This window comes from Perognathus longimembris, chromosome 28 (assembly GCF_023159225.1).
Source record: "Perognathus longimembris pacificus isolate PPM17 chromosome 28, ASM2315922v1, whole genome shotgun sequence".
In the NCBI taxonomy this organism is placed as follows: Eukaryota; Metazoa; Chordata; class Mammalia; order Rodentia; family Heteromyidae; genus Perognathus; species Perognathus longimembris.
Genome location: NC_063188.1, coordinates 71,748,498 through 71,776,392, shown reverse-complemented (window position 1 = coordinate 71,776,392; position 27,895 = coordinate 71,748,498). Strand labels below are relative to the sequence as shown.

Below are 27,895 nucleotides of genomic sequence, written 5' to 3'. Positions count from 1 at the left end.
AGAAGATCGTAAATGTTCCTCAACTTTCATTGTGCATTTTATATCAGACATCAATCACTATCAACATTAAATATTAATATTTTGTGCTTTTTGTATTAATTTAACCTTCCCTTATAAAGCTCTATTAGGCAGGCACCAGTGTTTCATGCCGGGGATCCTAGCTACTCAGGATCGCAATTATCTCCACTTAACTACCAGAAAGCTAAAGTGATGCTTTGGAGCAAGTGGTAGAATGAAAAAGCTCAGGGACAGCACTCAGGTTCTGAGTTCAAGCCCTAGAACAGATAATTTTTTTTAAAGTTCTACTCTCTTCTACCTCCCATTATAATATATGGAATTCCCTGTTTTACAACATTCATCTCACTTCAGTGGAAATTTCTTAAATCTCTTTTAATAGTACTTTTTTAGTCTAATTATTTTTTTCTTTATCATAATTTGTACTTAAGTTACAGATGTGACTATGGAAAGCAGTCCAGGCTCGTCCTTATCTGTGGAGAACCGGCTAGATGTTGAATTAAAGACATCAAGTTCCAACAGTACCAGTAGCGTCTCTGGTCCTGGCCACGGCCACGGCCACAGCCACAGCCTTGGTCTCCGACCTGGTAAACAAATAGAATTTCACAGTGTCTTATTTATTAAATTAGTGAATAGAACTTTTAGAAGGTGCCTTACATGGTATATTTGAAGATTGACTTATATATCTTATATAGCATTTTATGGTCTTTCTGACAGTTCCACATTCATTGATTATCAAAACAAAAATATTAGAGGGCAGATAATATCCAAAGTAGGAACTCTTCAGAATTATATCTGTTATTTCTCTTTTTCACTTCGTCTTTTAATTTTAATAATAGTCTTCCTTCATAATTGGTGCTGCACTTTGCCAGAGTCAGTTTTCTTACCACCGCTGTAAGATCTCACTTCAAATGTCTGCTAGTTTTGCTACAGTAGAAATAGATGAGTCTTTTGTTCTATCTGCTTGCGCATTGTGGTTTAATGGTGAAACTAGCATAATTCTCTTGCCTTTCTGCCATGCTAGGAGTCCAGTGTATTCCACAACGAGCAGCACTTCTCAAATCCATGTTGAATTTCCTCAAGAAGGCCATTCAAGACCCTGCTTTCTCAGATGGCATACGTCATGGTATTTGACTCTACATTCTACTTTCTGAAACTGTTCATCTCTTTCATCCTCATCTAATATCTCCCCCCCCCTTTTTTTTTTTATAATAAAGCAGGCTTAACGAAATGGAATTCCACTTTTAGCAGTTTTTAGTATACTATCATTTTAGGCTTTAGATTTCTGTAATGATTCACACTCCCTTCTTCCACTCTCCTAATCCCAACATTCATTCACCTCTACTACTCAGTCATGATACTCTTCGTGTACTTTCATGTGTTTTGTGTGTTTATTTTGACCCAAAATTACAAAGCTTACTTGTAAGTAATGAGGACGAGATAAATTGGGACCACTGGATTGGAACCAACACAACCTTTTTTTTTTTTAATCATAGGGTAGTTTGTAACTCCTTTGTTCCCATTCATTACTCTAAACATGACATTCTTTTGTAATGTTCCCCATGTTTGTAATGTTTTTGTCTTAGTAATGGATGGCTCTCTGCCTACCTCCCTGAAACACATCATCAGCAATGCAGAATACTATGGTCCATCCCTCTTCCTCCTAGGTAAGTGGAATCAAGTATTAGTTCAACTAAGCTGGAATAACCTAGTAGAGGTTAAATTTGTTTTATGTACATTAGAATTTTACTATCTACACTTGTTCCCTTTATAATATTGTGTCTTTTCAACTGCTGATGACACAGTCATTGTCAAATAAATATCTCTTTTTTCCCCTTTCAGTTGTGGGACTGGAATTCAGGGCGTGGGTACTGTCCCTGAGTGTTTAATGCTCACGGCTAGTGCTCTACCTCTTTAAGCCATAGTGCCACTTCTGGTTTTCTGGTTTTTAATTGGAGATAAGAGTCTGATGGACTTTTCCTGCCTGGGCTGGGCTTGAACCACCAATCCTCAGATCTCAGTCTCCTAAGTAGGATTACAAGTGTGAACCACTGATGCCTGCCATAAATATCCATTTCTTAGGCACCAGATATACCTTTTATAAGCAGTGTATGTTGGGTCATTTTTAATAAGGAATATTATTGTACATTTAGCATTTATGTGCATTCTTAGTGCTTCAAGTGCTCTAAAAACAGGGACATGGCTTATGTGTTGAGAGTCCCTGCCTAGCAAACGTTTAAGCCCTAGAACTGTCCATTTCACCTCTAAACACAGTATTTAGAGCTAGAGATTTGTCTTGTGTGGAAGAGCACTTGCATATGAATCACAAGGAACCAGAGTCCTGGCCCCTAGTACTATAAAAATTATAATACAAACTTAACATGTTTATGCCTTACTATGTTATAGTGGCTTTAGTATAATTCATCTTTAAGTTACAGTGTGAACCACTAGCACTGGGCTCACTTCAGGATTTTTATTAACTTTGTGTCCTGTGACTTTGAGAAATTAACCTAATTGTTTTGTTGTATTCTTAGGATTTTCTAGTCTTGTTATCTACAAACAATTCTATATGATTTTTTTGTCCATTTGTTGTTTCAGTGCATTAGCAAACATTTCTGGTAGTGTGAAATAAAAGTGATTAGCATCACTTCTGCTTTGTTCCTATGCATTTAGAGAGGAAAAGCGTTTAACATTTCACCATAAGTATGACATTAGCAGAGGTTTTATACTTTACCATGTTAAAAGAAGTTTCCTTGTAGCTGTCTCCCTTCAGAAGTTTAAATTTATCTTCCAAAACTTGTGATTTGTTGTTTACATGGGTGGATAAGTCCATAGTTGAACAGAAAATGGGTCACTCTCAGGATGGTATACCATAATACAAAAATCAGGCAAGTGCAGACTCTTTTATTTTGTTTTGTATTTGTGCCCATCTTAGGTCTTGAACTCTGGGCTTGGACATTGTCCCTGACCCTTTTGCTCAAGCTTAGCACTACCACTTGATCCATAGCTCCATTTCCAGCTTTTTAAAAAATAGCTAACAGGAGTCAAGAGCCTCATGGACTTTACTTCCCTGTTTGCTTTGGATAGCAATCCTCAGATCTCACTTTTCTGAGTAGCTAGGATTATAGATGTGAACCTGTAGAGTAGTTGAGCTATATCCAAGACTGTTATGTAGTAAAGGACATAAGCATCAAATAGAACTTGCCAAACTAAATGAAATGAGCTGAGGTTCCCATTTTTTCTACACTCTTACCATAATGACCTCCCAAATTTTGTATATATAAACAGGCTTCAGAGAGACCAAATGGGGATATCAAACCCAAAATAATTGTCACTTCTTAGTGCATCATCCTAATAAACTGTTTTGGTTACTTTTTCTCTTATTATCGACCAATGTGAAGTAAGTTGTTACTTTAAAACAATGTCTTCCTCAACTTCTTAGCCAGTAAATAATTTAATGCTAGTCTTTTATTAGCTAGATCTGAGGATCATGGTTCAAAGCAAATCTGGGCAGAAACATCTGTAAAACACTTTATCTCCAAATAACTGAAAAAGCTAGCAATGGAGCAAGCAGTAGAGCACTGGCCTTGAGTAAATAAGAGCTTTGGGAATGCATTAAGGCTCTGAGTTCAAGCTCCAGTAATGGCATCACATGCACACAAAGTTAAGAACTTGATATAGTGTATCAATAATCCCAAATGCCAGGTTAGTGCCAGATGCTCAGGCTTGGAATTCTCACTCCTTGGGGAGGCTGAGATCTGAGGATTGTGGTCTTAGACAGGGGCGGAGGGGGTAGCACAATTATTAGCCTTGGAAGCATGAGGCCTTGAATTACTTAATTTATGCCAGACCTGGGGCTTGGCTATCTCTGAGCTTCTTCTGTAGCTCAGTGCTAGCACTCTACCACTTGAACCAAAGCACCATTTCTGGCCTTTTCTGTTTATGTGATACTGAGGAATTGAAGACAGACACATTCTCAGCCAAGGCTCCCAATTTAAACCCTAGCACTTACCAAAAAAGAAGAGAGAAATGAAAGAAAAAGATTCACAAATGCAAGTTGAACACTGTTGGTCCCAAGTAATTATCTCATTTGCCATTTCCCATCCTCCTTCGCTTTTTGTTTCCTCCCTTTTTCATGATGATACTGAGGTTTGAATTCAGGTCCTCTGTACTTACTAGCTTAGGTAGGTGCTGTTCTATTTATACCATTTTGCTCTACTACTTCAGCTACAGCACCACTTCTTGGTTTCCTGGTGGTTAATTAGACAAGAGTCTCATAGACTTTCCTACCCTTGCTGGCTTTGAACTGTGATACTCATATCTCAGTGTACTGAGTAGTTAGGATTGCAGGCATGAGTCACTTTTTTATGGATATTGTATTTATGCACTTTCTTTGTTAGGTTTTGAAATTTTTAGTAGTAGTAGTCCTAAATGTACGTTTCTAAATTAGTGTCAACCTCATGATATTCATATGTATTCTAAAGACTGTGCCCTTACTGATGGCATTTTATAGTTACTATATAATGTTTATGATCCACGTTATCCATTTTGATCAATTTGCATTTGCTTTAACCTAGCCACCCTGCATCTTAGATACTTTTTCCTGCTTAAGCAGACAAGAAAAGATGTATATTTAATGATGGATTGCTTTCATGCATAATAATGTACTATGCTGCCTTTCAAAAAGAATTAGCTGTGGTGACTGAGAAACAATTGAAAACAAATGAAATCCTATAATTGTATAACAGCATAACCTCAGCATAACCTCATTTATGTGAAAATATGCCTTTCACAATAGTTTTTAATCTCAGGTGTAGCGCTTCTAGAACATTGAAGCAGAAGAGTTTAAATTGTTATCAGTTGAGTATTTTTAGATTAAGTTGTTTCGCTTTTAATATCTGAGATGTCCCTTCCTTTTTTCATATTTTTCTGTCTTATTTTAGCTACTGAAGTGGTTACTGTATTTGTATTTCAAGAACCATCACTGCTGTCCTCACTCCAGGACAATGGTTTGACAGATGTCATGCTGCACGCACTGCTTATCAAAGATGTGAGTTCTTTCTATTTCTATGTTGAGAATGTATATATATACCCTAAGACATGTATGTGCACATGCAGTATTATTGCATGAAAAGGTGTCTTAATGTTTGGAATTTATCTCTTAGATATAATGTTGAATATACTTTTGGGCCCCATTTATGAATACCTCCTCTATCCAGAGCCACCATAAGGTATTCTTAATGTGAATTTTGTTTTAGACTGGTTCAATGACACTTTAAGCCCATGTTACTGTCTTTATAGGTTCCTGCTACACGTGAAGTGCTTGGCTCCCTCCCAAATGTATTCAGTGCGCTTTGCTTGAATGCCCGAGGCCTCCAGTCTTTTGTACAGTGTCAGCCATTTGAACGTCTTTTTAAGGTTCTTCTTTCACCAGATTATCTACCAGCCATGCGGAGGAGGAGGAGTTCTGATCCCCTGGGTGAGTTTACTAGGTTTTATTTTGTAATAGAAAATTGTTTCCTTTTCCCTGCACATTGTTTCTTCAGGTAGGCAAACAAAGCTTTATAGAAAAGACGTGCAGAATGTAGAGGTTATATTTTAAATATTTTATCTGTAAAGCTTTACAGAAAGTCTGTGTACCTTTTATTGCAGATGGAAGGTAATACTTTATTCTTCACCTCTCATTCTTCTGAATGATTCATTGTTACACTTCTAAGAAAAATGTATTAGGATACAAGGATGGATTGCCATGTGTCTTATGAACTGATCATATTTTTAGTATTCAAATATATTAAATAGTCACACATAGCTTTACTCCCCAGTGCATATGCCAATTTTTTTAAATGTGCTTTTTTGGGGGGGAGGGGCGGCTCGTCCTGGAGCTTGAACTCAGGGCCTGAGCACTGTCCCTGGCTTCTTTTTGCTTAAGGCTAGCACTCTACCACCTGAGCCACAGCACCACTTCTGGCTTTTTCTACTTATGTGGTGCTGAGGAATCAAACCCACGGCTTTATGTATATGAGGCAAACACCCTACCACTAGGCCATATTCCCAGCCTAAATGTGCTCTTTAAAAAAAATTCACTTTATTATTTTAGAGATGAAATTTACATACATCAGGTAATAAGTAAATTTCCATTCATACAGTGTTATCTGTTTCCTCATTCCCTCCTAGTCCCTCCTTCCCATCTCCATGATTCATTTTCATCAATATCCACTGCAGCTAGTGTGCTCCACTCCTGTACTTTTTCCACCCTATTTCCTGGAATTTTGTGACCTTCCCCCACCCTCCCACAGATGTGCATGTAAATGCACCCTATATAAAGTAAAGAATACAGAGTCATCAGAAAAAGAAAAAAATTAAGGAAAAAGTTCTTTGTTTCCATATTTTTGGCATTCATGTCAGTATTTATATTATTTATGTACATATGAGGAAGTATTTAGTTATTGTACCTTTGTGATTCTCTCCTGTGACTGTCCTCTTTAGGTTTCACTGTAATTGAATATGTAGAATCCTTTGTAATTTGTTATATCCCACTGCATTTTAGATCTTACATATCAGGGAGAACATGTACCATTTGTCTTTCTGTTCTTGGCTTACCTCACTTAACATGATTTTTTTCTAGTTCTGTCAGTTTTTCTGCTAATGACATAAAAATGTGCCTTTGGGATGGGATGTAGTAGCTTCCTGGTACAATTCTTTCTTGCCTAGCATGCATGAAGCCCTGGGTTCGATTCCTCAGTACCACATAAACAGAAGAAGTGACGTTGTGGCTCAAGAGGTAGAGTGCTAGCCTTGAGCAAAAGAAACTCCGAGACAGTACCCACACCCTGAGTTTAAGCCTAAGCCCCAGGACTGGCAAAACAAACAAAAAAAAACCTTATGCTTTCTTTAACTCAGGAGACCCACACCTGTAAATTGCTGGGCTTAAAATCACTGACTCCTTCCTTTCTTTCCAATAGACCTCTTTAATTTTTTAAAATTATTTTGCTTTAAGGGGATACTGCGTCTAATTTGGGAAGTGCTGTTGATGAGCTCATGAGACACCAGCCCACCCTGAAAACAGATGCAACGACTGCCATAATCAAGGTAGGAAATGATGTAACTGACTATATTCTTGATAGATAAGTAAATGGAGAGATTGCAGTAAAGATCTAGCCTGCCAGAAATCACTTATTTGAATTCATGGAGAAAGAACTTTATGTCTGTTTAATTTACTCAAATTCATATCCTGATTCGTTGTAAAAAATGAAGTCAATTCAGGCAGTCATAGCTCACATCTATAATCCTAGCTACTCAGGGGGCTGAAATCTCAGGATCCTACCTCTGAGCCAGCCCACATAGGAAAGATTGTGAATCTCTTACTTCCAATTTACCACCAAAAAGCAGAAGTGGAGCTGTGGTTCAAATGATGGAGTGTGAGCTTTGTGCAATAAAGCTAGAGGATAGTTCGAACCCCAATAGGAACACACATGTGTGCTCTTACATAACACACACACACACACACACACACACACACACACACACGAGCACACACGAGCACACAAATATATAAAGTCATGCTGGGCACCCATGACTCACACCTGTATTCTGAGCTATTCAGGAAGCTTAGATATGAGGATTGAGGTTTCAGCATCACCCCAGGCAGGGAAATCCCTGAGAGTGTTATCTTCCATTAACTACAGAAAAGCTGGAAGTGGATCTGTGGCTCAAATGGTAGAGACTTGAGCATAAAAGCTCAGGGACAGCACCTAGGCCCTGAGTTCAAGCACCAAGGTTGGTCCAAAAAGAAAAATGGCGAAGTCATTTCATTCAGATCTTTGCATAAAGAAGTCTGTTAGCCAGGCACCCATGGGTTGCACCTGTAATCTTAGCTACTCAGAAGATTGAGATTTTAGGATTGTGGTTCAAAGCCCAACACATGCAAGAAAAAACTGATAGATTCTAGCCTCCAGTTAATCAGGAAAGCCAGAAGTGGAGCTGTTGCTCAAGTAGTAGCATAACAGCCTTGAGTGAAAAAGCTAATAAATAAGTGCTCAGACCCTGAATTTAAGCCACAGGAGCAGCCGAGACACACAGACATTCTGTCTGTCCGTCCCTCCCTCCCTCCCTCCCTCCCTCCCTCCCTCCCTCCCTCCCTCCCTTCCTCCTTCCCTCCCTCCCTCCCTCCCTCCCTCTATCCCTCTCTCCCTCCTCCCCTCCCATCCCCCCTTGTGTCTCTGTCTCCTAACTTTTCCAGATTGAGTATTGCTCCACTTCACCTAAATCTCTGTATATTGTTTTCTTACATTAGAACTGGGGATTTTTAAGTTGGTAAAACATTGAGTCTTTTGACCCTCTTCCTTTCCCACACTTGACAACTCGTCCAATTGTCTTTTTAGTGTTGTTGATATTAATTTTTGGTAGCTGGTAAAATATTATGACAAGTAGTCAAGTCCCTCAGTCAACTTCAAAAGCTTGACACTTAAAATATTTCCCTTTCTGTTGTATTTATTAAAGTCAGTTAGTGTCTACATTCCACATATATATGTATAATATATATGTATAGTGAGTGTTGTTGAGCTGTTCATACATAGCACCTATAAAATCTAGAAAATGATCATAGGCTATTCTTCATATCTTATATTCCTGAGTATTATTGACAAGTAATCTTATTCTTTGCCATCAGTTACTTGAAGAAATTTGTAATCTTGGAAGAGACCCTAAATATATTTGTCAGAAGCCGTCAATTCAGAAGGCAGACGGAACTGCCTCTGCTCCACCTCCAAGGTCTAATCATGCTGCAGAAGAAGCATCTAGTGAGGATGAAGAGGAGGAGGAAGTACAGGCCATGCAGAGCTTTAATACTTCCCAACAGAATGAAACTGAGCCTAACCAGCAGTAAGTGTTCACAAGACCAATTTTCTAGCCTTGTGATCTTGGTCATATTACTAAGCCAGTCTTAATATCATTTTTTTCATTTTGTGATGTTGGGGGTGGAATCCAGGATCTCATGCATGCTAGGCAAGTGTTCTACCACTGAGCCACAGCCCCTGTAATACTATCATCTACCAAAAGTGAGAATTAAGTAATTTTATGGTTCTAAGATTATATATATCATTGTCTTTTTTCTTCTTGTTCCTTGGTAGTATCATTTGCACTTTGGCATTTAATAGTGTTGGTTGCCTAGAGAAACACAGAAAGTTGATGGGCTTTTGCACAGTGGACTCAGTTTTCTCTGCATTGATTTGATATTCCACCTCACTGACTGCTTGATGCAAACACATAAAAAGCATTGCACATTTGAAGCCTGTTTCTCTAGGACTTCCTAAGTGTACAGAGATTTATTGTGTTGATACTCATACTAGAGTATAGTTGTTTGGTTGGCAGCTTGTGGCTGTTGGTTTTGTTCCTTTGAATACTGTCTGTTCATACCAAAGAAATCAGAGAAGGCTTTGAAATGTATTAACCAGGCTGACTTAATTTTATCTCATTTCTATTTACTTCAGTTGTGTCCTACATAAGAATTGACTAGATATGAGCTGGGCACTGGTGGCTCACACTTGTAATCCTAACTACTCAGGAGGCTAAAATCTAAGGATCCAGATTTGAAGCCAGCCTGGGTAGGAAAGTTCTAGACACTCCAATCTCCAATTAACTACCAAAAAGAGCAAAAGTAGAGCTGTGGCTCAAGTGGTGGAGCACTAGCCTCGAGCAAAAAGTTCAAGGAACAGTGCCCAAGCAGAGTTTAAGGGTTTGAGCCCAAGTCTGGCACCAAAAAAGAAAAAAAATAGAATTGACTACCTGTATGCGAGGAGAAACGTGACATAAAAATTAGCAATGAGTAATTCCTTAGTCTCTTTGAGTTTAAGACCTTAGCTGGAGCTGGTTTAATGTAAATTCTTTGGCAGTTAACTCTTAATCAGTAGTGGGGCTGATCCCTCTTCAGTCTTGTATTCCCTCACTTAATGTCCCTTTTGTGAGTAGATAGGTCTCCTAAGAGAGGGATGAGAAGTGTATACATGACTAGGTTAAAGCTGATGATCAAAGTTAACTTGGGCCTTATGATCCAGGTGGGATGCACACATCAGGGCTAATGGTCTAGAATTCAGAACTGGTATGTTCTCTTAGAAGTCTCGATTATAGTGAACCTTGTGGTTTCAGCAGTATTTTTTGTAGGGGAAGGGAATTATTGCTGCTAACAGCTTTGGTTCTTTGTGCAAACGTCTTTCTCTTGTCTGAGAAAGCAAACCTCCCTTTGTTCTAGCAGCATGGTCTAATCACCTTAAAATATTCTCTTTTCTAAAGGAGAAAGACATCCTGAAAGAGAACATTTGGGGTTGAGGGGAGGATGGAGAAGCACAAAGTAATCAGTCTCTGCTGGGTTGAGTTCCTCTTCCTGACTACAAATAAGGAAAGATTCCCTTGTGAGGTTGTGTTAGTGGTTTGGGCCATTTATTTATAATTTCTCCTCTATCTAAAAATTTAGCATGCCTAAAATTCAAGCTATTTATAATAATCTGAGGTTTTCTTAACAGCATTCAATTCTTACTCTCTTCTTTTCTTACCATATCATGTATCATTATGTGCTGCCCACATTTGTCTTCCAAATTATCTATTCCTTTTCTATCTACCAAAATACATTCTTCTTTTAAAAAACTTTGTTATTCTAAAGGTGATGTGTTACAGTTACTTAAATACCTTATTCTTTTTTTCCTTTTTCTTTTTGCCAGTTCTGGGGCTTGAACTCTGGGCCTGGGTGTGGTCCTTGAGCCTCTTCCTGTTCAAGGCTAACACTGTACAACTTGAGCCACAGTGTTACTTCTGGCCTTTTTTGAGTAGTTTATTAGGAGTCTCTTGGACCTTTTTGCTTAGGCTGGCATCAAACTGTGATCCTCAGATCTCAGCCTCCTGGGATTACAAGCGTCCAGCCAAATCCATTATTCCTAAAGGTTTTTTTCTATATATTGCCAAATGGGAAGTGAATCTTAAGTTCCTCTAGCAGGTTTTATATGCTAATGGCATTCACTGATCCTAATCACTTTAAGCAATGTGACATTGCTTATTTTGGCAATGAATTTCTATTTCTTCATACAGTAAATAGGAATAGCATTATACAGAGCCTTGGATTAGGATTTGCTCTCTTTTAAATTCCTACACAGCTGGGCCTAATGTAACGTGAAAGAGAATGAAAAGAAAGAGATGTAGTACTGCTCTGTTGGTTATTCAGTTGGAGCTTCTAAGATGCAAAGGCTCTAAAGATAACTATAGATAAATTTAGTGTTTTTCAGTATACTACATGGCTTAGTAGTTTATTGCTATATTAATTTATACAAAATAGTTATCTTTTTTTTTCTTGCTTCCTTTCTCTCCCTCATCCTACCTCCCCTCCCCTCCCATGGACTTGTACATACCACACAAGTATTCTATCATTTGAATACATATCCAGCCCTTCTTCCCTCCCTCCCTTCTTTTCTTTCTTCTATGGATTGAACTCTGGGCCTGGGTGCTGTCTCTGAGCTTTTGCACTCAAAGCTATGACTCCACCACTTGAGCCTCTCAACTCCACTTATAGGCTTTTTGGTGGCTAATTGGAGATAAGATCTTAGATAAGACTTTCCTGCCTGGGCTGGCTTCAAACTATGATAGCCAGGATTACAGCCAATGGGTACCTGGGTTCTATTGTATTTTTGAGACAGTTCTCACTACTTCTTTCTGCCTGGGATGGCCTAGAACTTGAAACTCTTCAGCCTTCCCCTACTGAATAACTAAGATTACACATAAATGCAACTCTTCCTGGCTGAGTTTCACAAATTTCGACCAAATGCAATGTATTTGCTGGAGTAAAAATCAAGGAAACTTATTAAACTCAGGCTTTGAAACCCATATATTTATAAAGTGGATGGTTCCTTTTTATCTATGTGTTTAGGATGGAATTTTTTTTTTTTTTTTTTTTGGCCAGTCCTGGGCCTTGGACTCAGGGCCTGAGCACTGTCCCTGGCTTCTTCCCGCTCAAGGCTAGCACTCTGCCACTTGAGCCACAGCGCCGCTTCTGGCCGTTTTCTGTATATGTGGTGCTGGGGAATCGAACCTAGGGCCTCGTGTATCCGAGGCAGGCACTCTTGCCACTAGGCTATATCCCCAGCCCTAGGATGGAAATTTTTGTATACTCAGTATACATAAAGAAATTTAGAAAGGGGGTTTTCCTCCCCTCCCTTTAAATAATATCTTTATGTACATTTCAAACTTTTTTTGGTCACTCCTGGGGCTTGGACTCAGGGCCTGAGCACTGTCCCTGTCCCTGGCTTCTTTTTGCTCAAGGTTAGCACTCTGCCACTTGAGTCATAGTGCCACTTCTGGCCGTTTTCTATATGTGGTGCTGGGGAATTGAACCCAGGGGTTTATGTATACGAGGCAATCACTCTTGCCACTAGGCCATATTCCCAGCCCCATTTCAAACTTTTAAAATGGGTAATAAATTCCTTTTTCATGCCCTCAACCATTTTCTGTGCTCTATACATACATTCATGCTTTTTCTCCAGTTTTTGGAAGGGTATGTGGTATTGGTGTTTCAATCCAGGACCTTACATGCAGGTTCTTTTTATTTTCTGATTATTTTTTACTCTTCCCTCCTGCCCACAAGATACCTATGTTGAGCTTCCTTTTGTCACAGACGTTACAGTCACATGCTTAAGGCCCCAACTCGTTGGTTGAGAAGGAATCTCTTGACTTTTTCTTCCCTAATTGGCCTTGTAATATGATCCTCCTTATCTCAGCCTCTCAAATAGCTAAGATTACAGGGATGAACCATAGGCACTTAAATTTGAATGTCTTCCCCCTCACCCTTGTTTGTGTCCCTACTAGGGCTTGAACTCAGGGCCTCATGCACTCCCTGCCTTACTTGCTCCAGCTGGCACTTAATCACTTGAACCAAATCTTCAGTCACTGTGTGTGTGTGTGTCTGTGTGTCTGTGTGTGTCTGTGTGGTCTGTGTCTGTGTGTCCCCGTCCGTCCATCCATCCATCCATCCATCCGTGTCCTGGGGCTTGAACTCAGGACTTGGGCATGCTCCCTGAGCTACTTTTCTCACAGCTAGCGCTCTACTACTTAAGTCACTGGGTCACTTCTGGCTTTTTCTGAGAAGTTTATTCGAGATAAGAATCACACAGACTTTTCTGCCTGGGCTGGCTTTGAACTGGAATCCTCAAATCTTAGCCTCCTGCTAGCTAGGCTTACAGGTGTGAGCCACCAGCACTTGGCTCCCCAAGCATTTGTGATCAAAGTGCTCTGTCGCTTGAGCTACAGCTCTACTTTCTGTTTTTTTGATGGTTAGTTGCCTGGCTAGGCGGGCTTCAAACTAATTCAGCCTCCTGAGTAGGTGGGGTTTACACATGAGCCATTGGCATCTGGCTTCACATTTTTAAAAATTTATTTATTGTCAAAGTGATGGACAGAGGGGTTACAGGTGTTTTTCTTTTCTTCAAGTATAATTCCCATATAGTAAACTGCAGATTTAAAATTTCCAGTTACCAATTTTCCCAAAATGATACACCATTGATCTTCTTTCACCATAGAATAATTTTGCATATTCAAGAACATTCTATAAACATCATATAAATGGAATTTTACTTGTGTCTCTGATCTGTATATGGTGGTGTATTTTTTTGGTCCACCATGCTTTTGAGATTCATGAATATGAAATAGTGTTTTTTCTTCCAATTCTTCTTGACTTTTCTGTTTTTTTTCCCCCCACAGACCAGCAGCTATTATTTTGACGTTAGTGTTTATATGTGAGTTTTGACTTGCATATTTTTTGTGCTGTTCCTGGGGCTTGAACTCAGAGCCTGGACGGTGTTTCTGAACTTTTTTAAAAGCTCAAGGTTAGGGTTCTGCCTCTTGAACCATAGCTCCATTTCTGCCTTTTTTTGCTGATGAGTCGCAAATTTTGAATCTCATAGACTTTCCTGCCCAGGCAGGCTTCAAACGATAATCCTCAGATCTCAGCCTTCTGAGTGGTTAGGGTTACAGGCATGGGCTATTGGTTCCTGACTCAAGTTACTTGGTTTTATCTGATACATGGAAACTTAGACAATATAGTCTACCAAAATACGTGGGTTGTTGGTTGTTTTTTTGTTTTGTTTTTGTTTTTTTACATCAGGAACATTTCCTGTATGTAGTTCTCTTTTGAGACAGGGTCTTACTTTGTATCATAAGACAGCCTAGAGCTTTGCTATATAATTCCCTCTGACCTCAGTCTTGGGATCCACTTGTTCTACCCTCCTTAATGCTAGGGATTACACTTTTGTACCTCCACAAATAGACAGTGTAAATGGTTTTAACTGTTTGTCTTTGGGTTTCTTTTAAGTGTTCTAAAATCTAATGTAGCTGAAAATAAATATACTTAGCAGTAAGTAATCAGCGTTTTTCATTAGGGCATCAGAAGTTCATTTTATGTTTGTTTGCATTCAGTGTACCTAGCTTATGACTTGTTTTCTTAAAAAAATAGATTGTGTGGGTCCTTGTGGTCTTTGGAAATTGAACAACAGTTAGTTTTCTTTTTGTTCCCTTAAATGTGAGCCCCACTGAGAGGGCTCCTTTGGGAAGAGCAAAGAAAACAAGTAAAACTGACCAGTTTGGGAAATTGTATGTTTTAGAAAAGAGAGAGAAACAAAGTTTTCATTTATTTGATAGTTATGTTAGTTGCTTCATTCACCACTATATTTGTGTGTGTGTGTGTGTGTGAGAGAGAGAGAGAGAGAGAAAGAGAGAGAGAGAGAAAATGTGTGGTTGCATATCCTGTTAGCTTGAACTCTTGTCCCTTATCTAGTGCTGTACCACTTGAGCCAGAGTTCCATTTCTGGCTTTTTAAAAATAGTTAACTGGAGATAGGCGTCTCAACATTGGGACTGGCTAAGATGATTCCAGCACCTATCCTCCTTTATTGTGTTAATGGCACATTATTTTTAACATATTAAGAATTCTTTTGAAGATAGTAAGTTCATCATTTTTAGTATTACTACTTAACTTCTTGGGCCTGATAGCAAAAAGATGAAGAAGGTAGGACAGGAAGAAAAGTAGTTATTTAACTATGAGTTTGTGCCTGTGGTTATATTAAGAGCCACTATTTGGTTTGCCTTTCCTCTTGTTCTTCCAGTCAACTTCCATCTAGCAATGAAGGGAGCATCTACAGCCCATTTCATTACATCACCTAGGCTCTGCACCATATTTGACTTCTGCCAAGGGGTGGGTATCTCATTGGATTTCAGCCTCAGTTGCATTTGTTACTTACAGGAGTAGCTCTATGGTGTATTTGAGGCAGAGTTGGAATGGAGAGTTGGTGTTAGATGCTGCATGATTCTGAGGAAAAACATAGTTAAAGGGAAAAGTTTGTAGTTTCATGAAATCTTGCCTTATAGAGCTCCTCCATTTGTGTAATGTTCTAAGACTTTGCATTAAGGATATTCATAACATCTTCCCCTAAAAGCCACTTTGGACATTTTGTCATTGAAGCCATTCATTATATCTCTCCATTCTCTTTCCCTTTTTTATTGGCTTATATCATTAAACTCTGTGAGGGTTTTATTACTACATCTCCACAGCTGTTAACACTGTATTCATATCAGTCTCGCCTATTCTATATTTTCATTTTGTTGTACTCTGAGATGAGAACTATTACTTGTCAACTTTTCTTCCACTACTTTTCCCAAGAGAATAATGATAGTTCCTGAAACCATAGGCTAGTCAGTAAAGCATGCCTTAAGAGTTCAAAAGTAATTCTGTAAACCCGCCCCAATCTTTGAACAGTAATTACTTTTGGACTGGTCCTGGCATGGAGCCTCAAACCTCTTAACATGAATAAAAATGTGTGCAAGGGTTAAAAAAACTCACCCAAGAGACAATCCACTTTCAGATTATTAAAACTGTTTCCCTATCCTAATAAAATTTCCTGTCAATTTATGAACATAAAAATCTGTTCCTAGAGCCTATTTCTAAAATGCTTCATTCTTTTCCTGGAATTTATCTTCCTGGTACATTTTTATACCTGAAAGATACAAGATTTCATTTACATAAAATATATGAGTGGTCCTCTCCCATTACTTTGATGAAAGAAGCCAAGAACAGCTTTTAAGTTACGCCTAGACTGCATTTTCTCACGCTACAGCATTATCAGAACCTCCTATTCCTCTTCTCATGGATTGAAGCATTTGAAAATGTAGAAGAAATGATATTGTCATGCTGCAAGTATAGATTTTTAGGGAAGGAGGCCTGGAATAGGTCTTTTAACCTTTTACCAACTTTGATTATTTAGGATAATTATCAACCTCTGCATGGTTTTGAGCAAAGTTAAATTTCTCTTTCTGTTTTCTGTAACTAAACTTGATACAACCTAAGGTGTTTTGTGTTTGTTTTACTAGCTCCTTTTTTTGTGATTTCTTTTTTTTTTTTTGCCAGTCCTGGGCCTTGGACTCAGGGCCTGCGCACTGTCCCTGGCTTCTTTTTGCTCAAGGCTAGCACTCTGCCACTTAAGCCACAGTGCCACTTCTAGCCATTTTCTTTTCTTTTCTTTTCTTTTTTTTTTTTTTAGCCAGTCCTGGGGCTTGGACTCAGGGCCTGAGCACTGTCCCTGGCTCCTTTTTGCTCAAAGTTAGTACTCTACCACTTGAGCCACAGTGCCACTTCTGGCCATTTTCTTTCTTTCTTTTTTTTAGCCAGTCCTGGGGCTTGGACTCAGGGCCTGAGCACTGTCCCTGGATCCTTTTTGCTCAAAGTTAGTACTCTACCACTTGAGCCACAGTGCCACTTCTGGCCATTTTCTTTTTTTTTTTTTTCTTTTTCTTTTTCTTTTTTTTTTAGCCAGTCCTGGGGCTTGGACTCAGGGCCTGAGCACTGTCCCTGGCTCCTTTTTGCTCAAAGTTAGTACTCTACCACTTGAGCCACAGCGCCCCTTCTGGCTTTTCCTATATATGTGGTGCTGAAGAATCGAACCCAGGGCTTCCTGTATACAAGGCGAGCACTTTACCACTAGGCCATATTCCCAGCCCAAGAATTTTTTTTTTTTGGGGGGGGGGGGGCAGTCCTGGGCTGTGAACTCGGGGCCTGAGCACCGTCCCTGGCTTGTTTTTTGCTCAAGGCTAGCACTCTGCCCCTTGAGCCACAGCGCCCCTTCTGGCCGTTTTCTGTGTATGTGGTGCTGAGGAATTGAACCCAGGGCTTTGTGTATACGAGGCGAGCACTCTTGCCACTAGGCCATGTCCCCATCCCCTGGCCATTTTCTATATATGTGGTGCTGGGGAATTGAACCCAGGGCTTCATGTATACGAATCCAGCGCTCTTGCCACTAGGCCATATTCCCAGCCCGTCCTTTTTTTTTTTTAAGTTACTAATACTTAATTTTTAATATGCATTCCTCTAACAGTAGTTTACCTATTCGTAGATGATAATGTCATTTGTGATATGTAAAAATCCTATACTTAAAATATTGTTATTATACAGAGGGGGTTACAATTACATATGTCAGGTAAAGAGTACATTTCTTTTTGGACAGTGTCATCCCTTTCCCTGCACTGTCATAGTTAAATCCTATACTTTTAAAGGCTTGGTTTTCCCCTTTCTTTCAATTCTATTCAAGCTAGGTTCAAGATTAATTTCAACTATTATTTCCTTCCCTGTGTTATGAGTCTTAAGGCCTATAATTTTACTATATCCTTTCCTCACTTTATTCTCTTGCACTGGTATTGTGAATTTCTGTGTAACTCACTCTTTTCTCCCTTAACAGGGTTGTTGGTACAGAGGAACGTATTCCTATTCCCCTCATGGATTACATCCTTAATGTGGTAAGATTCATTGCAGGATAAATTAAGTAAAGGTGTGTGTTTCCCTAGAACAGATGTGAGGTCATCAAAGAATCAGTAGCTTCCCTTTTTCCCCCTTAAAATCCAGAATGATGTACAAATCTGGGAACTAGCTTGTTTACACAAAACAAACGGAGATTCCCCAGCCTTGTTTGATTCTCCATTTTCTGTTCATTCTCTGTCCATTGGAATCTAAATACACAGAAAATGGGATTTCTTAATACCATCATTCCTTTGTTCTGAATGTATGTGTACAGCATAAATTTTTTTCTCATTAACTTCTCTCTTTCCCAATCAATGTGTCCTTTCCTTTCAGCTTCCTAAGTATATTAAAGGAAAATGCAAAGTATTTGAATTTTTCTAGAATTATTTATCAATAAGGAAAAAACAAATTCGCATTTATTCTAGGCTATTAAGCACTTTGAAGACCCCCAGAGATGTTTCTTTCGTGCCTTATGTGTTGCCCATATTTTTCTTTCTCCTAAAAAGACTGCTTTGTTTGCTACACATCATTCTTTCAGGGGAAGTAGTCATGATACACCTATGTAGTAAATAATCAAAATTAAGAAATTAGGGTCTTGTTGTGGTGAACTGTGACTGTAATTCTAGCTTCTACAAAGATAAAGATCAGGAAGACCATGGTTTGAGGACAGCCTAGACAGAATGTTAATGACACTTCCATCCCAGCAAACAAGCTGGCATGGTGTGCAAATCTGTGATCCCAGCTATACAAGGACACATAGATGAAATTGCAGTCCATGACTTGTCTAGGAAAAGTAAAGGCTTTCAAAACAATTTCAGTAAAAAAAAAAAAGGGGGCTGGGGGAGTGGCTCAAGTGATAGAGTGCCTTCCTGGCAAATGCAAGGCCCTGACTCAAACCCCAGTATCACCAGGAAGTCGGGGTAGGAGTAGTACTGAATATACCACTGATTTATTGTGTGGTTCTGAGTTACTTCATTATATCCTGGTATGGTGGAAATGGTAGATGGGGAAGAAGTTCTAATTCTTAATTTCTTGGTGTTTTAGGTTGTGTACTATGCATCTCTCACTGTTTAGTATAAGTTTTGGTATTTAGAAAATTAGTCCAAGTGTTGACCTCTAACTTTTTCTTACAATTTTTTTCATTACCTAGATGAAATTTGTGGAATCTATTCTGAGCAACAATACAACAGATGACCACTGTCAAGAATTTGTGAATCAGAAAGGTCTCTTGCCTTTGGTTACCATTTTGGGTCTTCCAAATCTGCCCATTGACTTTCCCACATCTGCTGCCTGTCAGGCTGTTGCAGGTGTCTGCAAATCCATTTTGGTAAGAAGCATATGGTCAACTATTTCTTTTTAGAAATCATTTTTATGACTTACGTATATATGATATGTGCCACATTATATTTCTCATTGAAAAATGAAAGGTTTTAAAAAAAATGTTGTTGTTACTGTTCCATGCTTGGTATATAGTGATAGTACCATTTTGTTTTCTCCATGGGAAGAGAAAGCATACTTCTAATAATGATTTTAGTAATATGCCATTCGGATTTATTATGGGTGCTTTCTTAACATGTTTTAGTATTTTAAGTAATGCATTTTTCCTCTGTCTTCCAACCTTGTTTTAGGCATGAGTTTTAAGCACAATTGACCTGTAGTACATTGTTTAAATTTAGCCAAAACCAAAAGTCCTTTATTTTGTTTTTGATAATAACAAAATATGTATAGTAAAAAATTTACTACCTTATCCCCTTGCAAGTATATCGTTCAGTGGTATCCCCCAAAATTCCCCATCTAAACTGAAACTATCCATGATACAACTATTATTCATTGATCCTTTCCCCAGCGCTGGGTCCAACTACCATTCTAATTTTTGTTATTAAATTTGAGTTAGTGTGGTTATCTCATGTGAATGAAATTGTATGAGATTGTGTTCACTTCAGAGTTTATCCTTTTTGCTAACATATTCGATGTTTCTTTTAAGGCTAACTTTTTCTTTAATAATGGGTATACAACATAACATTTTATTTCTCCATTCATGTCCCAGTGGACCCTTATAATTGCTTTTACCTTTTGGCTATGGTGAATAATATTCCTGTGAACTTGATTTCACAAGTATCTCCTTTTTAATTTTATTTTTAAATGAAATGTTATTGATAAGGTGTTGTGCAAAGGGGGTACAGTAAATACATTTCTTATGCTATCTTACGGATGTGAGGGCTATCTGGCTGCGACATCTGTCACCCCATTGATTGCCAGGGTTGATTTGGCTCATCTGGCTGGCTAGACGGGTGTCCCCTTCCTCCCTCACCGCTCCATGTGGGTCCCTCCCGAAGCTATGCACTTGGTCGAAGAGGACAACTATCCCTGATAGAGGAGGACCAGTCTTCGGTCAAGGGTATATGAGTAGCTGTGCTCCAATGCTAGAACCTCCAAACAAGCTCACAAGTATCTCTTAAGGCTCTACTTTTAATTCTTGTGGGCATATATGAACCTAGATTGTGAAATACCTGGACTAAAATGTTATCCTATGCTCAATATTTTGATGAAACTGCATACAGCTATTCTACAGAAACTGCATTATTTTCTATTTCTCCCACCAGTACCCAAGAATTCAAATTTTTCTACATCTGAGCCTAATCCTATTTTTTTGACACTAGCCATCCTAATGAATATCGGGTGGTATATATTTGGCATTTTGACTTGCATTTCCTGGATGATTAGTGATGTGGAGTATTTTCATGCGCTTGCCTTGTTGCCCATGTATGTATCTTTTGAAACGTGTCCATTCACAACCTTTGCTGTTTTATTCTGGTTAGTTTTGTTGAGTGATTGATTGGCGCTCTTTGTACATATTGGATATCAATCCTTTTTTTAGGTGATTTTCAGATATTTTCATTTTCCGTTATGCTCTGTTTAAATTGTCCTTTGCCACAAAACTTTTGGTGGCGAAGTGCTTTTGGTTTTGTATATAAAATACTGTTGTCTAAATTAGTGTCATGAAGCTTTACCATTATGATTTCTTTGAGGAGTTTTATCATTTGGTATACTTTTATGCAGCATAAAGTAATTTTCAGTTTCATTTTATTTGTGAATATCTAGATTTTGCATCATTATTTATTGAAAAGAATGTCCTCTATTTAAATGATCTTGTCATCATTGTGAAAAGTATTTTTGATTATAAAGGAAGTTTTGTTTCTGAGTGCTATTCTGTTCTGTAAGTCTTCTATGCCAGGTTTTCATAGAGTTTAAAAAACTATTTTATGTTTATAATAAGGTTGGAAATTGGGAAATGTAAAGTATGAATTTGATCCCTCTATGTCCCTTCACACAATTGATTTGGGGTCTGTGGGATAACTTAAGAATGTATATGAGTTTGGGAGTATTCTTTACCCAGTTCTGTACCTTGAACTCTGAGCCTGGGCACTTTTGCTGAGCCATAGCTCTACTACCTTTGGCTTTTTCTATGGTTAATTAGAGATACAGTCTCACAGATTTTCCTGCCCAGGCTGGCTTCAAACCGTGATCCTCAGATCTCAGCATCACGAGTAGCTAGAATTATAGGAGTGAGCCACCAGCACCCAGCTAAGAAGTCTTTTTTTTTTTTTAACATTTTTAAATTTTATTTTTTGTTCTTCTTTTTTTTTAATATGGTACCAAGGAATTGAACCCAGAGCCTCATGCACACTAGATAAGCACTCTACCACTAAGCCACATTCCTAGCCCCTGAGAAGTCTTTTTTATTTTTATACTCTTATCTCCCATAAAAGGCTGGGTTTGATAGTAATTGCATTGACTCTTGAGCCTCCTTTCTTAGGTATTTAAGTGTTAATTTCTGCCAAAAATGGCAATTCCAGTTGCTTATAGACTTTTAACTATTTTTAATATACTCATTTTTGTTTTAGTCATTGCAAATGTTCAGTGCAATTTGTAAGCAAAGTAAGAGAATTACATGAATATGTTTACTTCTGAAATACTCTGTGAGGAAAGCCATTAAAAAGCACATCCCTTATTAATGTATATGAAATAATACGGTTTTATTGTCAGATTATTATCCAGACTCAAGAAGAAATAGATAATTCTTAGGTTATTTTTCCTAACAAAATATAGAAATTGCCTAACTGGTTGCTATCTCAGAATCATCTCTTGTTATTATCTTTCTTTGAGAACAAAAATAACACTGTAATGGTTATTTGCTTCCATGTTTTGGAAGTTTACTTAACATAACTCTTTGTTGAGTAAATTTATAATTAATATATCATACTGCCATAACATTCCAGTTTTGCCCTCACAAGCTTTTTCTCTTTTGCCAGTCCTGGGGCTTGAACTCAGGGCCTGAGCACTGTCCCTTGCTTCTTCTTTTGTTTCTTTTCTTTCTTTCTTTCTTTTTTTTTTTTTTTTTTTTGCTCAAGGCTAGCACTCTACCACTTGAGCCACAGCACCACTTCTGGCCTTTTTCTATATATGTGGTGTTGAGGAATGGAACCCAGGACTAGGGCTTCATGTATATGATGCAAGCACTCTTGCCACTAGGCCATATTCCCAGCCCTCTCACAAGCTTTTATATATGATGATTGTAGTATGTTGCTGTAGAAAAAGGCTTTGAAATATACCATACTTGGTTCATATTTTGCTTCTGCCATTCACATGGTGAGAAATGTGATTATGTCTGGAATTTGGGAGTTTTCACTTAAAAAGACATAATGCATAATGAAGTTCACTGTACTTTGATATTTATGATTCTCGTTTCAGACACTATCACATGAACCCAAAGTTCTTCAAGAAGGCCTACTTCAATTAGACTCCATCCTTTCCTCCTTGGAGCCCTTACACCGCCCCATTGAATCCCCTGGGGGCTCAGTGTTGTTACGAGAACTGGCATGTGCTGGCAATGTTGCTGATGCTACTCTCTCAGCTCAGGCCACACCTCTACTGCATGCACTCACTGCTGCCCATGCTTATATCATGATGTTTGTTCATACTTGTCGAGTTGGACAGGTAAGTCGGATATGTGGACCAAATATCTTGTTTTAAAATTAACGAAATATCTAAAGCGTATACCTGGTTGGTTCTGGGCTAGCAGCTCAAAGAACAATTTTATTTATCATATAAATTTTATCATGTAAAATGAGCCCTCTTTGAAGACAGGCATTGATTTGGTTATCATCAATAGAGGCTGACTGAGATTTGAGCTCACTTGTTATTGCAAACCACAATTAGGTGTCCATCAGATTTTGATAATCTAGTCTTTCTGCAGGGACATGCACACATGATAATGAGATGCCAAAGTACATTTCTTTTCTTTTTTTTTTTTTTTTTTGTTTAAAGGGATAGCTGCAGCCATCACTGAGTTTTTATTATACATGAACTATCCATATTCCACAAAACATCAGCACAATTTTTGTCTCGCTAATAACACATCAAAATATTAAAATAGACCAGAGCATCCCTATTTCCCTATTCTTTTTCTGAATCATTATTTACTTATTGTCAAAGTAATGTACAGAGGGACTACAGTTTCATACGTAAGGCAGTGGGTAAATTTCTTGTACAATTTGTTACCTCCTCCCTCCTTTCCCCCCTCCCCCTTTCCCTTTCCCCCCATGAGTTGTTCAGTTGGTTTACACCAAATGGTTTTGTAAGTATTGCTTTTGGAGTTGTTTGTCATTTTATCCTTTGTCTCTCGATTTTGATGTTCCTTTTCCCTTCCCTACTTCTAATACAAGTATATATAGTATCCAGAGTACTCAGATGAGATACAGTGATAGCACGGGGACGACCACAGGAAGGGGATACAAGAGGATCAACAACGAAAAAAGCTATGGTTTCACGTGGCATGTTGAACATAATTACAACAGTGATATAACACTTGTTTCCATAACATGGCGTTCATTGCACTTAGCAGCATCTTATATATTCATAAGATAGTGGGCTCTTGTGATCTTCTGCTGTGACTAGCCAAAACATGTACTAATTATTCCCTATGATGGAAACCAAAGAGTCCATGTTTCTTTGGGTCTGTCTCACTTCACTTAGTATAATTTTTTCCAAGCCAAAGGACATGTCATTACAGAGCTTTAAACCAGTCATAATTAGCAGATTTATAAGTATGTCTAATTTCAACTGTATCTTTGCTGTGCTTCATGAAGGAATCATTTTGGAGGCATGCTTTAATCAGTGGAGTGCCTCCCTCACTGAGTAATATGAAGGAATTGGGTGTATATGCTCAAATTTCACTAGCTTTATTTCTTGAGTAATTGATTCTAATGGTATACCAGCTCAATAGCCCATATTGAACAATGTGTTCATTCCTTTCTAATTAGTTGACTAGTCATAAGTCAAAAGGGCAGTGATAAACTAGAGTATTAAATTATATAATAATGGTTAGGAATTTACTGAAATAAAGAAAATTGGAGGGAACAACTATCTGTACCACTATCCCAAAATTTAGAAAGTAGTAGTTAATGAACGAGTAATCTTGTTTTCTTTGATTGAGAAAAACAGTGACCTGTGGTGTCTATCTGAACACATTACAAAAAGCAGTAAGAAATAAGCATGGTGGTGACTTAACCATAGCTATACAGAAGGCAGAAATTAGAAGGATCCTATTTCAAGGCCAAGTAGAAATCAGCAGTCTGTCATTCAAGCAACTCAGGAAAAACCAATAAATCTTGCTCTTAGGATTTTTGCCTGACTGCTTGGCTCAGGCTGTAGAACCACCTCCCTAGCTAGTGCAGTTCCCCAGTACTTCCTTCTTCTCCTTAAACATATGTTAATAATGAGGAGGCCCATTCCGGGCGCCAGTTGCTCACACTTGTAATCCTAGCTACTCAGGAATCTGAGATCTGAGGATCGTGGTTCAAAGCCAGCTTAGGCAGGACAGTCTGTGAGATGCTTAACTCCAATTATTTACTGGACAAATTTGAGGTGGAGCTGTGGTTCAAATTGGTAAAGCTCTAGCCTTGAGCTGAAGAGCCCAGGAGCAACACCCAGGCCCAGAGTTCAAGTCCCACGTACTACTACTACTACTACTACTACTACTAATAATAATAATAATAATGAGGAGAAAGAGGAAAAAGCCCATTAGAGTCTTGTAAGAAAGTTATCTTTTCATGCTATAATCTTAACTGGACAATTCTGTCAAAAATGCTATCCCTTATCATTCTGGAAACACCTCAAAATTTATTTAAGTGTGAATGCTAGCACTGAGATTTTAACTCAGGACCTAGGTGCTGACCACTCTTATCAGCCATAGCTCCACTTGGCACTTTTTTAATGATTAATGGGAGGTAAGAGTCTCACAGACTTTCCTGTCTGGGCTATTTTCAAACATGAATCCTCAGGTCTCAGCCTCCTGAATAAGTAAGATTACAGACGTGAGTCACCAGTTCTTAACTTAAAAGTTATTTTTAATAGAACTTTGGAGAACATCTCAAATGTGAAATTCTTTCTTTGATTGCAGAGTGAAATTCGTTCAATTTCCGTAAATCAATGGGGCTCTCAGTTGGGTTTAAGTGTTCTCAGCAAGCTGAGCCAGCTATACTGTTCTCTAGTTTGGGAAAGCACTGTTCTCCTCTCTCTATGTACCCCAAACAGGTAAGGGAAATCATTTGTCTTATTTCCATTCAATTTGCGACAGAAATTTAGTAATTTTGGATAATTAATTGCTTTGGTGAGGGGGATGGTAGGGCAGAGTAGACAGTTTAGAGGTTTCTTTGCTCTTACAACTTAGTAATTGCTCTTTCCATCCTAGTTACTTAAGTGCCAAACTAACATATTGTGCATCTTTGATTTGATCCCAGCTATATTGTTTCAACAAAGTGTGTGTTTATAATTAGATCTTTGTACTAAAAAGTTATATAGAGAACTAAGAACTTTGTTGACTGCTATCTTAGGAATTTCAGGTCGTTTTATTGCATTTAGATTGACCACCCTGCTTCCCTGGAGGAGTAATATTGACCATGCAAGTCAGACTATGCACAGTGTAAGAAGTGAGCCTTCAGGGATTTTTTTTTTCCTCGTAGTGGTGATGTTGTTACGCACTTTTTCTTTCTTTATTTTTTTAGTCTACCATCTGGGTGTGAGTTTGGCCAGGCCGACATGCAGAAACTAGTTCCAAAGGATGAGAAGGCAGGTACGAGCCAGGGCGGAAAAAAATCAGGTAACTCTGAGAAATTAAAATTTTAGTCATTACTTGTCTTAAATTCTATCCCTGAGGCATTGTAGGCTTATTAAAATTGTCCTCAGATTTCACTTCTATTTATATGTATTTTTATAACCAGTTCCACTAGTTTCAATTATATTTATTATTTTGTCAGATCTAGGAAACATATAACTTTAGTATTCATATCAGGAAGCATAAGGCACCTATTTCCATCACTAAATTTAATATACAGGATTTGTGATGATGCTTAAGTTGCTCGTGTAAATATTTAAGGATTGATCATTCTCTTTAGTTACTTCTGCACAGTTTTAAAAAATGATCATGTTTGTTTATAGTATTATATAAATACTAATAACACTTGTCAAAAGGCATGGTGAAATTCTTTCCCTCCCTCCCTCCCTCTGCTGGTCCTGGGTATACTACCACGTCAGCCACAGTGCCACTTCCATGTTTTTGAGTACTTTGTTGGGGGTGAAGGTCTCACAGATTTTCCTGCCTGGGCTGGCTTTGAACTGTGATCCTCAGATTGGTTAACATCCTGAAATAACTATTTTCACTATTCTGGATTAAATAGTATGCTACTCAGTTTAAACTGAGTTCCTTGGGCTTTCTATGGACATGTTCAACACTTGACCCACACCTTTCTGGTTTAGCTATAATTTGACTCTCATGGTCAGCCTGGACTCTGAATATCACATCCATATCTTGTTTTTTTTTTAAATGGGTTGAGGTGAGAATCCCTCAACTTTTGGCCCAACCTAGTCCCTAAAACCTCAATTCTCCTGTTCTCTACCTTAAACTAGTTTAATAAAAGTACTGAATATAAAAGTAGGTTCACTGTCAAAGAACTGATAGGCCTAACAGTTAAATGATCAAATTTCTGGCGTGCGTGTGTGCGCAAGCCCCCCTCTCTCCCCCTCGCCTCCCCCCACCCCCGTGTCTGTCTGTCTGTCTGTCTGCTTTTGGTAGTCTGGAAACAGTTTCTAAAACTTCAGGACATAAGGACTTAAGTGTATCATAAAGTTTGCATAGATTCTTAGCGTGAAGAACACACACACTATGTGTATACATACACATGCACTCAAACTTATGTGTGTTTATGCACATTCACATGCTCATAAAAAAGTTTGTTCTTGTGCCAGTAATGGCCTTCAAACTCAAAGCCTAGCAATGACCCACAGCTCCAGTAGTAGCCTTTTGGTGGTTAATTCAAGATAAGAGTCTCAAAGAATTTGCTTCTGGGCCATTCATCAAATTGCCATCTTCAGATCTTATGTTTCCCAGTAGCTAGGACTACACGTGTGAGCCACCTAAGTGCTAGGAAACAAGAATTATTCGATGCTCACAGAGCACTGACAGCTTATACTTGTTGTCCTCACTACTGAGAAAGCTAAGATCTAAGAATCCAAGGTATGAAGCCAGCAGGAGCAGTGCAGAAAAATGGGTGAAATTCATCACCTTCTTATCTCCAGCTAACTTGCATGGGTGGGGAGGGGATGAGGTGTAGTAAAAGGCATGGCCCAAGAAGTAGAGCCTCAAAAGCATGGGAAAAAGCTTAGTGAGTGAAAACATGAGGTCCTGAGTTTAATCCCCAGTACTGGCATACTGACCTCCCCTAAAGGACAAAAAGTTCTTATTCAGTCATATTCTCCAGCATTTGAATTTAATTTTATCAGATACTATACGCATTGTAGCTTATGTGAATGGTACTACCTTGGGTTGAATACTCATAGGTTTTTACTTGGAGATATCAGCAATTAGTGCTTTGAAATAATGAACAGAACAAACATGCCAGTATAGTTTTTTGGTTGTGGTTTTTTTTTTTTCTTCCAATTTAGAAAGTCATTGGGATGTAAAGATAGCTCTTTCTTGGAACCTCAGAACAAGGAACTAGGTAAGTGC

At 38.4% G+C, this 27,895-nt stretch overlaps 1 protein-coding gene across 12 annotated transcripts in view; it reads left to right on the top strand.

Moving 5' to 3' along the window:
- Positions 1–27,895, top strand: part of Huwe1 (HECT, UBA and WWE domain containing E3 ubiquitin protein ligase 1) — a 158,470-nt gene that overhangs the window by 57,507 nt on the left and 73,068 nt on the right. For 11 of the 12 annotated variants that reach the window (XM_048336497.1, XM_048336507.1, XM_048336503.1 and 8 more), the window contains 12 exons: positions 447–602; positions 1,040–1,141; positions 1,602–1,682; positions 4,959–5,065; positions 5,317–5,494; positions 7,013–7,104; positions 8,684–8,895; positions 17,771–17,828; positions 18,980–19,156; positions 22,582–22,827; positions 25,292–25,425; positions 25,896–25,990. In XM_048336497.1, the coding sequence (XP_048192454.1) occupies positions 447–602; positions 1,040–1,141; positions 1,602–1,682; positions 4,959–5,065; positions 5,317–5,494; positions 7,013–7,104; positions 8,684–8,895; positions 17,771–17,828; positions 18,980–19,156; positions 22,582–22,827; positions 25,292–25,425; positions 25,896–25,990 (1,638 nt within the window). The remainder of the gene's footprint in view (positions 1–446; positions 603–1,039; positions 1,142–1,601; positions 1,683–4,958; positions 5,066–5,316; positions 5,495–7,012; positions 7,105–8,683; positions 8,896–17,770; positions 17,829–18,979; positions 19,157–22,581; positions 22,828–25,291; positions 25,426–25,895; positions 25,991–27,895) is intronic. The other variant, XM_048336504.1, reaches the window with a different exon arrangement.